This window comes from Salmo salar, chromosome 22 (assembly GCF_965601325.2).
Source record: "Salmo salar chromosome 22, fSalSal1, whole genome shotgun sequence".
Taxonomy (NCBI): domain Eukaryota; kingdom Metazoa; phylum Chordata; class Actinopteri; order Salmoniformes; family Salmonidae; genus Salmo; species Salmo salar.
Window position 1 is genome coordinate 30,682,510 of NC_138312.1, and position 16,002 is coordinate 30,698,511.

Genomic DNA, 16,002 nt, shown 5'->3' on the forward strand with positions numbered 1-16,002 from the left:
CAGAGAAGAATGGGAGAAACTCCCCAAATACAGGTGTGCCAAGCTTGTAGCGTTATCCCCGAGAAGACTCGATGCTGTAATTGCTGCCAAAGGTGCTTCAACAAAGTACTGAGTAAAGGGTCTGAATACTTGTGATTTATTACAATTTATTACAAATAAAAAAACAAAATGTCTAAAAACCTGTTTTTGCTTTGTCATTATGGGATATTGTGTGCAGATTGATGAGGGAAAAAAACAATTTAATACATTTTAGAATAAAGCGGTAACGTAACAAAATGTAAAAAAAAGGGGTCTGAATACTTTCCGAAGGCACTGTATACTGAACAAAAGTATAAATGCAACAATTTCAATGATTTTACAGAGTTACAGTTCATATAAAGAAATCAGTTAATTTATATAAATGAATTAAGCCCTAATCTATGGATTTCACATGACCGGGCAGGGGCACAGCCATGGGGGAGCTAGGCCCAGCCAATCAGAATTAGTTCTCCCACAAAGGAGAAATTATTACAGACAGAAATACTCATTTCTTTCATCAGCTGTCCGGTTGGCTGGTCTCAGACGATCCCGCAGGTGAAGAAGCCAGATGTGGAGGTCCTGGGCTGCCGTGGTTACAAGTGGTCTGAGGTTGTGAAGCCGGTTGGATGTACTGCCAAGGTGCACTTGTGTAATTATCATGCTGTTTAATCAACTTTTTGATATGCCACACCTATCAAGTGGATGGATCATCTTAGCAAAGGAAAAATGTTCACTAACAGGGATGTAAACACATTTGTGCACAAAACTTGAGAAATAAGCTTTTTGTGCATATGGAACATTTCTGGGATCTTTTATTTAAGCTCATGTAAGATGGGACCAACACCTTACATGTTGCGTTTACATTTTGGTTCAGTATAAATAAAACAAAAATAAAACAAATTAATGAAATATTATCTAATCCAACAGAGATAGCTGAATTGATCATGCACAGGTAGGTTCAAGCGACATGTCCAAAAGGCATCTCCACCTTCCAACATAAGGCCTTCCTATTGGCCTAGATCTGTGGAACGTATAAACAACGAGATTTCTCCTCTCTGAAAAGATAATTCTCAGACTTGTCACAGTGCAGTGTCAAAATGTGCAGCTGACGGTGCATACAATCATGATTTACAAGGCACAAGCTACTGGGGCTGATAGAGAAAGCCAGGTCTCCTAAGATTCCTCTTTCTCCCTCTCCAAAAGGAGTGGATCTGCTGGTCTTTTTCACATCTAATTACAGATAATCTTTTCACCTGTATCTACAGGTATAAATGCAGATCTAAGACCAGGCTTGGTTTTCAACCCCTAGTAGCTTAGGTTTTGATTAGGGTAGGCAAAGCTGATCCTAAATCAGCCAGTAAATCCAGTTATTCTAAGTCATCCAATAATTATTTCATGTGTCTTAAAGAACTGAGGTAATTGAAACATGGATTAAAACTGGAATGAGTTAACAAATCATGTTAAATATAAAACAAGGACTAAAAGGGATGGGGTTACCGCAGTGACAATCCAACCAACTTACAGCCAAAAGGCCAATCTTGCCGTCACAGCAGAAATTCTTTGCAGATCCTTCACCACCCACAGAGTCCTTCACAACAGCACACTTATTTGGAGGCACCACAGTTTGCACCGTCTTTTCACTTTTGTGCAGGTGATTGCACATGTGTAAAACATGCACGCTCAAATGGCAAGCACACACACACACAGCTGCTACTGCTAGTCATCCTGAGCAGCAGCAGGTGGGTCCTTCTCCCCTGCAGCAGCAGGAGGCATCACTTCCTGTTTCCTGTCTGTCCTGGACAGACCCTCCCCCCTCGCCAGCGGCACCCTCGGGATGGCTGGCTGCTCTTTGGAGTACGAGTGTCCCCCCTCCATCTTGTAGCCCAGGGGGGCCGGGGGCTGGTAGCGGTACCTGTAGCCAAAGGCACACAGGTGGTAGGTGTAGTACTCCAGCAGGTACATGAGGGACGAGTCCACATAGTGGGAAGACACAGACAGGTCAGAGCAGCAATTCACCCCCTACGGTACAAAACACCAGGATTAGAGCCAGGATGGGGAAAGGATGGGTACAGACAGTGAGGGCAGACCAAGGCCTTTGATCTGTTTAGCATTACACAACAACATATTGGACAGGAGACAATGTACTAGTAAAGCTATAGTAGTGCTAGTGTCATTTTGTCAGCAAGTCAACAAGTTGATTACCCACTATTACATTGGAACACAATCAGTTCCTTATCCTTCCCTCTTTTCTTTTAACCTGTCCCAGTTCTGCCTGGGTTCAATAAGGGCATCTCCTGAGATGCTATACCAAAGACCAGGTAGCACAATCCTATAGCAACCACATACTGTAGTCACACTTGCCACAGTTAGATCCCACTGACAATGAATAGCCTACACATGGTCAAATCAATAAATCCAAGGAATAACTGAGTGCTTTTTAAACCATATCAAAGCATGAGCTGCTTCATATGTATAGGATAAAGCCAAGGTGAAAGACAATTGGGCCAAAAGGCTTTACCCTCTCATTGGCCACATGGGCATAGCAGCATCCCTGGTAGAACTGGTTTAAATAGGAGAGTAAGTATCAACACCTGCTATTATCTTGGGCATTCAGTAAATGGTCCATGACACCTTGGTCTATTGATCAGTCTGGTGATTAGGATTTTTTTTGCCAGATACCTCACGATACGCATCACGATTCTATATGTATTGCAATTTGATACTGTGATTTTATTGTCAATGTTCCAAACCTATTGCTCACTGAGGGTTTCAAAAATCTGCCAACTTTCCCAGAAATGTTGCAACTGTATATAGGGGAATCTCAGTTGGCTTTGCTCACCTCCTCTCCTCACCTCTACTCTCCTCTTTTTGAAAATCAAACATGGAAACAAATGTGCTTGTATGAAATGAGACTCTCCTCTACTTGTGCATCATATAAGCAAATTACGTTTACAGGGGTAATTTCCCCCCATAAGTGTAAAGTGATAAAAACTAATTAAGTTAATTGTGCAAGACATTTCATAAATAAAAGGATAATAAGCATATTGTTTTTAAATGTGTGCATGCTTTGCTCCTTCAAGAAAACAGCTGTGGGGGTGTGGATGATTTATTGCACTTGATAATTCATCGTTCATTACTGATCAGTCTGGACCCAGGTCCTATTATCCATCAGTCTGGACCCAGGTCCTATTATCCATCAGTCTGGACCCAGGTCCTATTATCCATCATTCTAAACTGGTCCTACTCCACACTGCAGAGGTGCAGACCCCATTGTTCTAAATTTTAAAGCATATAAGAGTATATGGAAATATCGCCTAAGGGCACACTATGATCTTCTAAGAAATTAGGCTACCGTTAATCACAACGCTGCACTCTGTATGAAGAATCAAAGATAAATACACAATTTAATTTGTGGCCTATACAATAGTAAACTTTATAAAGAAACACCATGGTGATAATGGTGGTCATATAACTCCTTCAACCCAAACCTATCCCCCTTTAGAACACAGGTTGCTTTCGTGGACTGATTTGTCAGATAACCAGGAACTACCATCTGCTTCTCCACCTCAAGAAACGTTCAAGCTTGAAGACGTCTGAAATAAAACTGGTGTGACGATCACATCCATTATCAAGATAGAGCTGCCTGGTATATTGACTAGGAAGATGAAACCGCATGCTTTGCTTAACATATAACAATGCACATAAGAAAGTGCATGAGTCATGACTCTTTTTAAATGGATTTCTATTTGAGATCTCAGCCATAAATGCATGTACCAGCTAGAGGTCAACCGATTATGATTTTTCAGCGCTGATTATTGGAGGACCCCAAAAAGTTTTTTGGTCCTCCAATAAATCGGTATTGGCGTTGATTTAAAAAAAAAAAAAAAAGATAGATAGATCCCTTTTCCATTGTAAAAACTTGGAATAAGAGAAGGCTTTGATTTCTTGTCAGATGGAAAAGGGGTGTTAGAAAACATAAAGTCTTAAATGGAATTAGAAATACATAAAAACACAGTAATGTTGAAGTAAAGACCCCTGACAACTAATAAACACTTTATTTAGTTTGAGACATTTTTCTGCCTTCTGTAAGTTTAAGAAACATTGCATTGTGCCTTGAAAATCTGTAAACAAAAACCCGCATATCTTTCAGATATTTTGTCATTTCTCTTCCTCATGTGGATAATGAAAGTTCACAGAAGGCAGACCTATCAATTAGCTAGCGTTTTTACTGATATCAATTTTGTTTATAAATTATTAAGTGATTAAAACTCAAAATTCTGTTACCAAATAATTTCTGCAATTTAATTAGCTACGATGGAAAATCATAGTAGTCACAAACCACAGTTGGGTCTACTGCTACAGTCCTCCCTTCCACTGGCATACAAAAAGTCTCTCTCTCTCTCTCACTCTCTCTCACACTCTCTCACACTCTCTCACACTCTCTCACACTCTCTCACACTCTCTCACACTCTCTCACACTCTCTCACACTCTCACACACTCTCACACACTCTCTCACACTCTCTCTCACTCTCTCACTCTCTCACTCTCTCACTCTCTCACTCTCTCACTCTCTCACTCTCTCACTCTCTCACTCTCACTCTCACTCTCACTCTCACTCTCACTGAGCAACATCCATGGATGTTGAAAAGTAGCTGAAATTACAGATGTTTTTTGGTCTGGTCCAGACTAGCCTTGATTCAAAATCTGAAGCAATCATAAATATCTGTTTCACAAGCTTGGACAGCACAGTACACTACAGTAAAGACAAGCAGAGTATATTACAGTCCTGTAGAGTAGTAGAGTTCAGTACACAGTAGAGCCCTCCAGAGTTGAGTATACTATAATGTACTTCACTAAACTCTACTTTAGTGAACTATACTCTATGCATTGTACTGAACTATACTGTTCTGTGCAGCAGTACTGTACTCTAATGAGCTCTACTGTGCTGTACTTTGATGTCCAAATTTGTGAAACATAGACATCTATGATCGGTTCAGATTTGGTCCGGTAGGGAGCAACAAAGTTTGGTGCCGGAGATTATTAAAATAATAGCCAGTGTGTAGAATAATACCAATATGCAAAGGATGATATTGCTTATGTCTACCTTTGTGTACCTATTTAGGATACATCACCATGAAAATAAATGACATTCATTTCCATAATTACGCGTTTAGGTCAGGGAACCATGATGAAATTCCATTACCACTTGCTGTAGTTCAATAACAAAAATATATGTTTTTAAACTCAGTGTAATGCCATAGCTGACACCTCATTCTTTTGGAGCAGAGATTTAACAGCGCTTTTGGGAAATGTGGTCACATAAAAAAAACTGAGGGAGATTCTACTGAAATTGTGTAACCAAACTTTGCATTTGCACAGTTCTTCCAGTAAAGGTGTTTATCAAATGTTCAGTGTCAATTGTTAAAAGTAGTCCTTGTGCAGAGTTGTATGGTTTGTTAAACTTTGAAATAAATGATTTTTTTATTGGTCATATATTTTATGTGAAAAAAAAAAAGAGAAAAATCACAGCTCAATTCCGTACCAGACCAGTGGTGTGAAGTACCTTAAAGTACTACTTATGTAGTTTTTGGCATATCTGTACTTTACTATTTATATTCTTGACTGCTTTTACTTCACTACATTCTTAACGAAAATGATGTAATTTTTACTCCATACATTTTCCCTAACACCCAAAAGTAGTCGTTACATTTTGAATGCTTAGCAGGACAGAAAATGGTCCAATTTGCACACTTATCAAGATAAAATCCCTGGTTATCCCTACTGCCTCTCATCTGGAGGACTCACAAAATTATGTCTGAGGTGTTGGAGTGTGACCCTGGCTTTCTGTAAATAAAATAAATAAAAATGTGCTGTCTGGTTTTCTTAATATAAGGATTTTTTTTATTACTCGTACTTTTACTTTTGATACTTTAGTATATTTTAGCAACTACATTTACTTTTGATACATCAGTATATTTAAAACCAAATACTTTTAGACTTTACTCAGGTAGCATTTTACTGGGTGACTTTCAATTTAGTTATTTTCTATGAAGGTAACTTTACTTTTACTCAAGTATGAGAATTTAGTACTTTTTCCACCACTGCCCCACCATAACATGAGACATCCATGTCTTCATCACTGAAAAGATCAAAAGGTGGAGATTGATATAATTTAAAAGCTTACAAAAAGTGTTGTCAAACTATTTATTGAAAAAAAGTTAAGTAATTTTTTTTACCTTTAATTAAGATCAATTCTCTAAAAACGAGTAAACAAATATACATATCAGTTGAAGTTGGAAGTTTAAATGCACCTTAGCCAAATACATTTAAACTCCGTTTTTCACAACTCCTGACATTTAATCATGGAAAGAAAATCCCTTTCTTAGGTCAGTTAGGATTACCACTTTATTTTAAGAATGTGAAATGTCAGAATAATAGTAGAGAATTTTTTATTTCAGCTTTTATTTCTTTCATCACATTTCCAGTGGCTCAGAAGTTCACATACACTCAATTAGTATTTGGTAGCATTGCCTTTAAATTGTTTAACTTGGGTCAACGTTTCAGGTAGCCTTCCAAAATAAGTTGGGTGAATTTTGGCCCATTCCTCCTGACAGAGCTGGTGTAACTGAGTCAGGTTTGTAGGCCTTCTTGCTTGCACATGCTTTTTCAGTTCTGCCCACAAATGTTCTATAGGATTGAGGTCAGGGCTTTGTGATGGCCACCCCAATACCTTGACTGTTGTCCTTAAGCCATTTTGCCACAACTTTGGAAGTATGCTTGGGGTCATTGTCCATTTGGAAGACCCATTTGCAACCAAGCTTGAACTTCCTGACTGACGTCTTGAGATGTTGCTTCAATATATCCACATAATTTTCCTCCCTCATGATGGCATCTATTTTGTGAAGTGCACCAGTCCCTCCTGCAGCAAAGCACCCCCACAACATGATGCTGCCACCCCCGTGCTTCACGGTTGGGATGGTGTTCTTCGGCTTGCAAACATCCCCCTTTTTCCTTCAAATATAAGGATGGGCATTATGGCCAAACGGTTCCATTTTTGTTTCATCAGACCAGAGGGCATTTCTCCAAATAGTACGATCTTTGTCCCCATGTGCAGTAGCAAACCCTAGTCTGGCTTTTTTATGGCGATTTTGGAGCAGTGGCTTCTTCCTTGCTGAGCAGCCTTTCAGGTTATGTCAATATAGGACTCTTTTTACTGTGGATTTTGTACCGGTTTCCTCCAGCATCTTCACAAGGTCCTTTGCTGTTGTTCAGGGATTGATTTGCATTTTTCGCACCAAAGTACGTTCATCTCTAGAAGACAGAACGTGTCTCCTTCCTGATCGGTATGACGGCCGATTGGTCCCATGGTGTTTATACTTGCGTGCTATTGTTTGTACAGATGAACATCGTACCTTCAGGTGTTTGGAAATTGCTCCCAAGGATGAACCAGACTTGTGGAGGTTTACAATTATTTTTTCTGAGGTCTTGGCTGATTTCTTTTGATTTTCCCATGATGTCAAGCAAAGAGGTACTGAGTTTGAAGGAAGGCCTTGAAATACATCCACAGGTACACCTCCAATTGACTCCAATGACGTCAATTAGCCTATCAGAAGCTTCTAAAGCCATGACAAAATTTTCTGGAATTTTCCAAGCTGTTTAAAGGCACAGTCAACTTAGTGTATGTAAACTTCTGACACAGTGGAATTGTGATACAGTGAATTATGAGTGAAATAATCTGTCTGTAAACAATTGTTGGAAAAATTACTTGTGTCATGCACAAAGCAGATGTCCTAACCGACTTGCCAAAACTATAGTTTGCTAACAAGAAATTTGTGGAGTGGTTGAAAAACAAGTTAATGACTCCAACCTAAGTATATGTAAACTTCCGACTTCAACTGTATTTATTCGCATATGTTGTATCGTAGACCCTATTTTACATAATCGAAGGTTGTGTTGTGCCCGCCATCGGTTGAGACAACATTCTCTTGAATACAGGGTGGGTGTCATGTTTTGGTTGATAAATATACTGAAATGGGAATACAATTTTTATTTACATTTTCAAATGGTACCACAAAGACAGTTGGACGACCACACATCACGAGAATGTTGACTTAAAATAGGAATATCTTGATTTAAAATTATACTGTCAGTCATCTATAGGAAAAATTACATATCTGGTCCGAATTAAGATTGAACGATGTCTGCAGAAAGAACAGGGTGTCAGCTAAGCAATTGACTGAAAAAAAATCTCTTTCTTAATGAACTACAGTAAGTGAAGTGGATTTAGGCTACACCCGGTAAAGGAACTGCGGAAATGGAATTTCATCATGGGTCCCTGATCTATACTACATGCATAATTATGGATATGAATGTCATTTTCCTAAATAGGTACACAAAAGGTATAAATATGCATCCTTTGCATATTTGGGTATTATTATACACAGTATAATATTTTTTTATGAGCTCGGCACCCAAACAAGACCAAATTTGGTTTGTCGGACCAAATCTGAACCAATGATAGACATCTATGTTTCACAAATTTGGACATCAAAGTACAGCGCAGTAGAGTTCAATACGTTACAGTAGAGTACAGTAAAGGTATAGTAGAGTTTAGTACATTATAGAGGAGTAACGGATTACATGTAAGGGATTACAAAAAACGGTAACTGTAATCAGAAAGGATGTTTGTAACAAATATCTTTGACTCTCAATGACATTCAAATCAGTATTGAAAAAAGACGCAAGTTTAAGTTTGTTCCACCAGAGCAAGTCTGACCACAAGGCAGAGACCACTATGATGACACACCAATGTGTTTGAAGGATCGCGGGTAAAGAGCAGGAATAGGTTTTTGTAGGCTACAGTCCAAGCTATGGCTTCCAATGGTGCGACTGCTGTCAGCATCCAAAGATTATCCAACTTGAATACAAACTTGGAGGTAAGGACGACAGCAGTGCTGTAGTCTACGGTGATATGGATATCACTTACTGATATCTACATAGCACATTGATGTGAATCAAACTGCTGCTCTCTCATTTAGATATTTGCGCCTTACGGATTGTGGTTGTTGTGCATGGCTGTACACAAATCTAGATGTGTATTTGAACCCAATAATGGTTGAATTCAAGACGTTTAAGCTGTCTATCACTCATTGTTTTTGAAACCAGTTGACACCTACTCAATCAAGGGTTTTTCTTTAATTTTACAATTTTCTACATTGCAGAATAATAGTGAAGATATCAACACTATGAAATAACACATATGGAATCATGTAGTAACCATAGGTGATAAACAAATCAAAATATATTTTATATTTGAGATTCTTCAAAGTAGCCACCCTTGGCCTTGATGACAGCTTTGAACACTCGTGGCATTCTCTCAACCAGCTTCATGAGGTAGTCACCTGGAATGCATTTCAATGCTGAGCATTTGTTGGCTGCTTTTCCTTCACTCTGCGGTCCAACTCACCCCAACTGGGTTGAGGTCGGGTGATTGTGGATGACAGGTCATCTGATGCAGCTCTTCATCAATCTCCTTCTTTGTTAAATAGCCCTTACACAGCCTGGAGGTGCGTTTTGGGTCATTGTCCTGTTGAAAAACAAATGAGTCCCACTAAGCCTAAACCAGATGGGATGTCGTATCACTGCAGAATACTGTGGTGGCATGCTGGTTAAGTGTGCTTTGAATTCTAAATAAATCACTTAGTGTCACCAGCAAAGCACCCCCACACCATCACGCTTCCTCCTCCATGCTTCACGGTGGGAACCACACATACGGAGATCATCCGTTCACCTACGCTGCATCTCACAAAGACACAGCGGTTGGAACCAAAAATCTCCAATTTGGACTCATCAGACCAAAGGAGAGATTTCCACCGGTCTAATGTCCATTGCTCGTGTTTCTTGGGCCAAGCAAATCTCTTCTTATAATTGGTGTCCTTTAGTAGTGGTTTCTTTGCAGCAATTCGATCATGAAGGCCTGATTCACGCAGTCTCCTCTGAACAGTTGATGTTGAGATGTGTCTGAACTCAATGATGGTGCAATCTGAGGTGCAGTTAATTGCCATTTTCTGAGGCTGGTAACTAATGAACGTATCCTCCTCCGCAGAGGTAACTCTGGGTCTTCCTTTCCTCTGGCGGTCCTCATGAGAGCCAGTTTCATCATGGCGCTCGATTGTTTTTGCGACTGCACTTGAAGAAACTTTCAAAGTTCTTGACATTTTCAGCACTTACTGACCTTCATGTCTTAAAGTAATGATGGACTGTCATTTCACTTCGTTTATTTGAGCTGTTCTTGCCATAATATGCACTTGGTCATTCACCAAATAGGGCTATCTTCTATATTCCACCCCTACCTTGTCACAACACAATTGATTGGCTCAAACGCATTAAGGAAACACATTCCACAAATTAACTTAACAAGGCACACCTGTTATTTGAAATGCATTCCAGGGTGTGCAAAGCTGTCAAGAAAAGAAAGCATTTCTCATGAAGCTGGTTGAAAGAATGCCAAGAGTGTGCAAAGCTGTCATAAAGGCAAAGGCTGGCTACTTTGAAGAATCTCAAATAAACAAATCAAAATATATTTTATAACACTTTTTTAATTATTACATGATTCCATATGTGTTATTTCATAGTTTGATGTCTTCATTAATATTCTAAAATAGTAAAAATAAAGAAAACCTTGGAATGAGTAGGTGTGTCCAAACTTTTGACCGTTACTGTGTGTGTGTGTGATTAAACACACACACACACACACACACACACACACACACACACACACACACACACACACACACACACACACACACACACACCACTTGATTCTGCAAGAATATAACTTATGCCTCATGACATTAGTTCAACTGTCACACTCCATGAGAACCCAAAATATAAGCTTGTTTTACTCCAATGTTTGTAAACATTGTACATGTAAACAAACACTATATAGCCTCATAACATGGTTAAAACAATAATTTTGATATCATGGATGGTCAGTCCTTGCATCCATAGCTCTATGTATTCATCTGAGAGTGGTTACATTTCTCCAGGCCCATCCCTCAGCTTTTTACCACAGTTGTATCAGTGGATTTGCCGTTTAATTAAACAGCTGCCTATTATCAAGATATCAAAAGTGTCACCAACAAAAAGGTGAACAATAGGCCTAAAGCAAATGTAGCATATGGCATTCATTTTTCACATGTAAATAGCACTTCTCCGTGGTGCTCAAAAGCATGCCACTCCATGAGCGCAGCAATTATTTTTCAACTCTAATCAATGACCCCAATCAGTCCTCCATGACAACAAAATCATAAACAGTAGGGCTGGCTAATAACTCCTTAGTTTTGGGGTTATGCTCAGGTAAATTAATTTGGCTAATCTATACTTTCACATTTCCAAGTCCTATTCTGGAAGAAGCCTACATAACCAACCCATAAAGTAAAATGTAACATCCATATATATGGCCAGCTATGTAAACTTTAATATTGATTTATCCTGCAATAGATGTCAATCAATTGGTAACATACATTTGTCTTCTTCTAATGCCTCTTTTTTAAATGTTATTTCTCCTTGATTTAACCAGGTAAGCCAGTTGAGAACAAGTTCTCATTTACAACTGCGACCTGGCCAAGATAAAGCAAAGCAGTGTGACAGAGTTACACATGGAATAAACAAACGTACAGTCAATAACACAATAGAAAAGTCTATATACAGTGTGTGCAAATGAAGTAAGTAAGATTAGGGAGGTACGGCAATAAATAGGCCATATTGGCAAAATAATTACAATTTCGCAAATAAACACTGGAGTGATAGATGTGCAGAAGATGAATGTGCAAGTAGAGATACTGGGGTGCAAAGGAGCAGAAAAAAATATATAAATAAAATAAATAACAATATGGGGAGGAGGTAGTTGGATGGGCTATTTACAGATGGGCTATGTACAGGTGCAATGATCTGAAAGCTGCTCTGATAGCTGATGCTTAAAGTTAGTGAGGGAGATATCAGTCTCCAGCTTCAGTGATTTTTGCAATTCGTTCCAGTCATTGGCAGCAGAGAACTGGAAGGAAAGGCAGCCAAAGGAGGAATTGGCTTTGGGGATGACCAGTGAGATATACCTGCTGGAGCACATGCTATGGGTGGGTGCTGCTATGGTGAACAGTGAGCTGAGGTGGGGCTTTACCTAGCAAGGACTATTAGATTACCTGGAGCCAGTGGGTTTGGCAACGAATATGAAGTGAGGACCAGCCAACGAGAGCATACAGGTCGCAGTGGTGGGTAGTATATGGGGCTTTGGTGACGAAATGGATGGCACTGTGATAGACTGCATCCAATTTGCTGAGTAGAGTGTTGGAGGCTATTTTGTAAATGACATCACCGAAGTCAAGGATCAGTAGGATAGTCAGTTTTACGAAGGTATGTTTAGCTGCATGAGTGAAGGAGGCCAATTCTAGATTTAATTTTGGATTGGAGATGCTTAATATGAGTCTGGAAGGAGAGTTTACAGTCTAACCAGACACCCAGGTATTTGTAGTTGTCCACATACTCTAAGTCAGAACCATCCAGAGGTGTGATGCTAGGTGGGCGGGCAGATGCGGGCAGTGATCGGTTGAAGAGCATGCATTTAGTTTTACTTGCATTTAAGAGCAGTTGGAGGCCACGGAAGGAGAGTTGTATGGCATTGAAGCTCGTCTGGAGGTTAGTTTTCACAGTGTCCAAAGAAGGGCCAGAAGTATACAGAATGGTGTCGTCTGCGTAGAGGTGGATCAGAGAATCACCAGCCACAAGAGCGACATCATTGATGTATACAGAGAAAAGAGTCGGCCCGAGAAATGAACCTTGTGGCACCCCCATAGAGACTGCCAGAGGTCCGGACAACAGGCCCTCCGATTTGACACACTGAACTCTTATCTGAGAAGTAGTTGGTGAACCAGGCAAGGCAGTCATTTGAGAAACCAAGGATGTTGAGTCTGCTGATAAGAATGCGGTGATTGACAGAGTCGAAAGCCTTGGCCAGGTCGATGAATACAGCTGCACAGGGGAAAGTAATCTAAAAGTAACTGAATGTAATCAGATTACATTAGTGAGTTTGGGTAATGTGTTGCTGATTACAATTTTGGACAGGTAACTAGTAACATTACTTTTATGAAGTAACTTACCCAACCCTGGTATTTAATAACTCTAGCGTGCTCTAAGGTGTACAATACCGAACGCTACTCTACAGTACTGTACTCTACTGTGCTGTCCAAACTTGTGAATCCAACTGTGGTTTGTGACTACTATGACTTCCCATTGTACCCAATTAAATTGCAGAATTTGTTTTAAAATCACCAATGGCCTCATTCCATGGTAACATCCCTTGAGCAGATTCATTCCTGTCATGCAGCTCAGAAATTTCGAATTTTATTTCCACTTTGACATTAAAGTATTGTGTATATTGTTGACCAAAAAAATGACAATTAAATACATTTTAATCAAACTTTGTAACACAATAAAATGTGATGATATCCAATGAATACTTTTAAATACTTTTGTAAGGCACTGTAGCTAAACACATACAGTACATGGCTTAACTAACATTAACAAAGTGTGGCAGGGTTGTTGGCTGGAAACAAATTACATTGTAGGCCCTACAAAAAAAACGTCTGGTGGAGATATCAAAAGAGAACTGGGTAGTCAGGCTAGCTCGTACTTACCATTACTTGAATTAAATTGCGGAAAGTCACTCTTTGGTCCAGTTGAAACGTGGCGCGTGTTGGACTAAGATTAACTATAATTTAGACATTTGCTCACGAGTTAAACACAATTTCGTCAAAACAAATACGATATTCCACTTGGCGTTAAACTAGTGAGAGAAGTGAACAGTCTTTTCTTCTCTTTCCTTGGAGTATTCTTCAGCAGGCTGAATAGCTATGTTGTCGCTAGCCGCCTCATCTCACATCATCAATTTTAGACAGCCAGCTAACGTTAGCATGGATGAGAAATGAGACATCAATTCCAATTGTTAGCCTACAACAATACCGATTATCCGGTGTCTTTCACTGGTGCGTAAAGTCCGTTTATTTATTACTGTCAATAGGAAATTCAACTACTTTAGCCACATGTTAAACTTCGATGTTAAAAGCCTCTTTATGGGTGGGTGGGCGGACTGCACAATGAGGTACTGGAAACGCCAACATCAAGGGTGTATTCATTACGGAACCCGTTTAAGAAGCAAAGAGAGCAAAACTAGTTTACAATGGACAGATTCAGGTAGCTCCCTCCCCTTTTCGTTTGCTTCCGTTTAAGAAACGTTTTGCAACAGAATAGGCGGAATAAATACACTCCAGTTTCTGATAATATACATTATATACTATATATATATATATATATATACATATATACATTATATACAATATATATATATATATATATATATATACACAATACATTATATTATAATGTACAGGCCCACAAAATGTATCTGAATCCCTTGATTGGTTAATCCTTTGCGGTTTCTTGCCTTAGTCCCCGCCCTCTATTTCTATTCGACACGCAACAGGCACAACCATCATTGAGTGGCACCAGAGCATAGTAGTCATTGACGTAAGGCAAACGTTCTAACCAAGTAGTTACTGTACTAGAAAATATTATCTTTATGATAAAAGCTTAATTACTTCAAAAAAAGTTGGATAAAAGTGTGAGGGTGTTGTGGGGTTGTTGACAGAAAAAGCAGTCGTTTCCTCCATATAGGCCTATCACCTGAAAATTGAAATCAATGAGGGAATTCCTCAAAATGTGGCTTTTCTTGCCCATGTTTTTTCTAATGGTCTTTATTTTAAATCAGCTAGGTATGAGTATGCAGATTTTACAAGAGAGCTCAAAATTACTTTATAACATCCCTCAGGGAAGTGTGCTTATAATGGTTTTAACTTCATATAAAAATGATCCCCTCATGTTCAAGCCAAACTATTTATATATTTTGAGGAGCTACAATAACGCGATCACGACACGCAGGTTAAAATATCAAAACAAACTCTGAACTAATTATATTAATTTGGGGACAGGTCGAAAAGTATTAAACATGGAAATTTAGCTAGCTAGCTTGCAATTGCTGGCTAATTTGTCCTATTTTGCTAGCTTGCTGTTCCTAGCTAATTTGTCCTGGGATATAAACATTGAGTTGTTATTTTACCTGAAATGCACAAGACAATTAATCCACACATAAAACGATCAACCAAATAGTTTCTAGTCATCTCTCCTCGTTCCAGGCCTTTTCCTTCTCTTGACTTTATAATGCGATTGGCAACTTTAATAAATTAGGTGCATTACCGCCACTGACCTCATTCGTCTTTCAGTCCCTGCTGGGTACCTGCTTCTAACAACCAATGAGGAGATGGGAGAGGCAGGACTTGCAGTGCGATCTGCATCACAAATAGAACTGACTTCTATTTTAGACCTTGGCAAAGCAGACACTCGTTGGTGCACGCAATAATTGAATAATATAGATTTCAAAATTTATTTTGCAACGCTCGCGCACGCGAGGTGTAGTCAGCCTGTGACGCCTTCGACATCTCTGAAAAAAACTTTGCACAAAAAAATGCCGCATTCAAGTGCTAGTCGGAACTAGGAAACGCTGACATTTCCGAATTGCTAACTGGTTGTAGTTATACATGTACTGCGTTCATTCAGTTAGCAAGTCAGAAACGTCCGTTTCCTAACCAGTTCCCTAATATTACAGTTTTCTATGTTGTCCTATGCCAAGGTTGTAACTTTAAAATGAAGTTGTTGATAAGAACAGCTGCCCTATGAGCACAATGTTGAAAATATAACATTTTGGCTGAACAGGCGTTGAATGACATTTAACCAATTTCTCTCACTAGATGAGCTCCAATACTTATTTCACAGAAATGACATTTTAGTACCCTTTGGTTCTAAATGCCATTAAAGCTAAATATAATCTGGAACTTCAAATAACGGTTTTGAACATTCAAAATTTATAAAAGTTT

At 39.1% G+C, this 16,002-nt stretch overlaps 1 protein-coding gene across 1 annotated transcript; it reads right to left on the reverse strand.

Moving 5' to 3' along the window:
* Positions 1-1,596: 1,596 nt before the first annotated feature.
* Positions 1,597-13,936, reverse strand: LOC106583232 (glycoprotein-N-acetylgalactosamine 3-beta-galactosyltransferase 1-A). The gene is made up of 2 exons (XM_014167169.3): positions 13,711-13,936; positions 1,597-2,037 (listed from the first exon to the last, which is right to left on the reverse strand). The coding sequence occupies exons 1-2, from the start codon at positions 13,711-13,713 to the stop codon at positions 1,735-1,737; spliced, it is 306 nt and encodes a 101-aa protein (XP_014022644.1). The 5' UTR covers positions 13,714-13,936; the 3' UTR covers positions 1,597-1,734.
* Between the last annotated feature and the right edge of the window lie 2,066 nt (positions 13,937-16,002).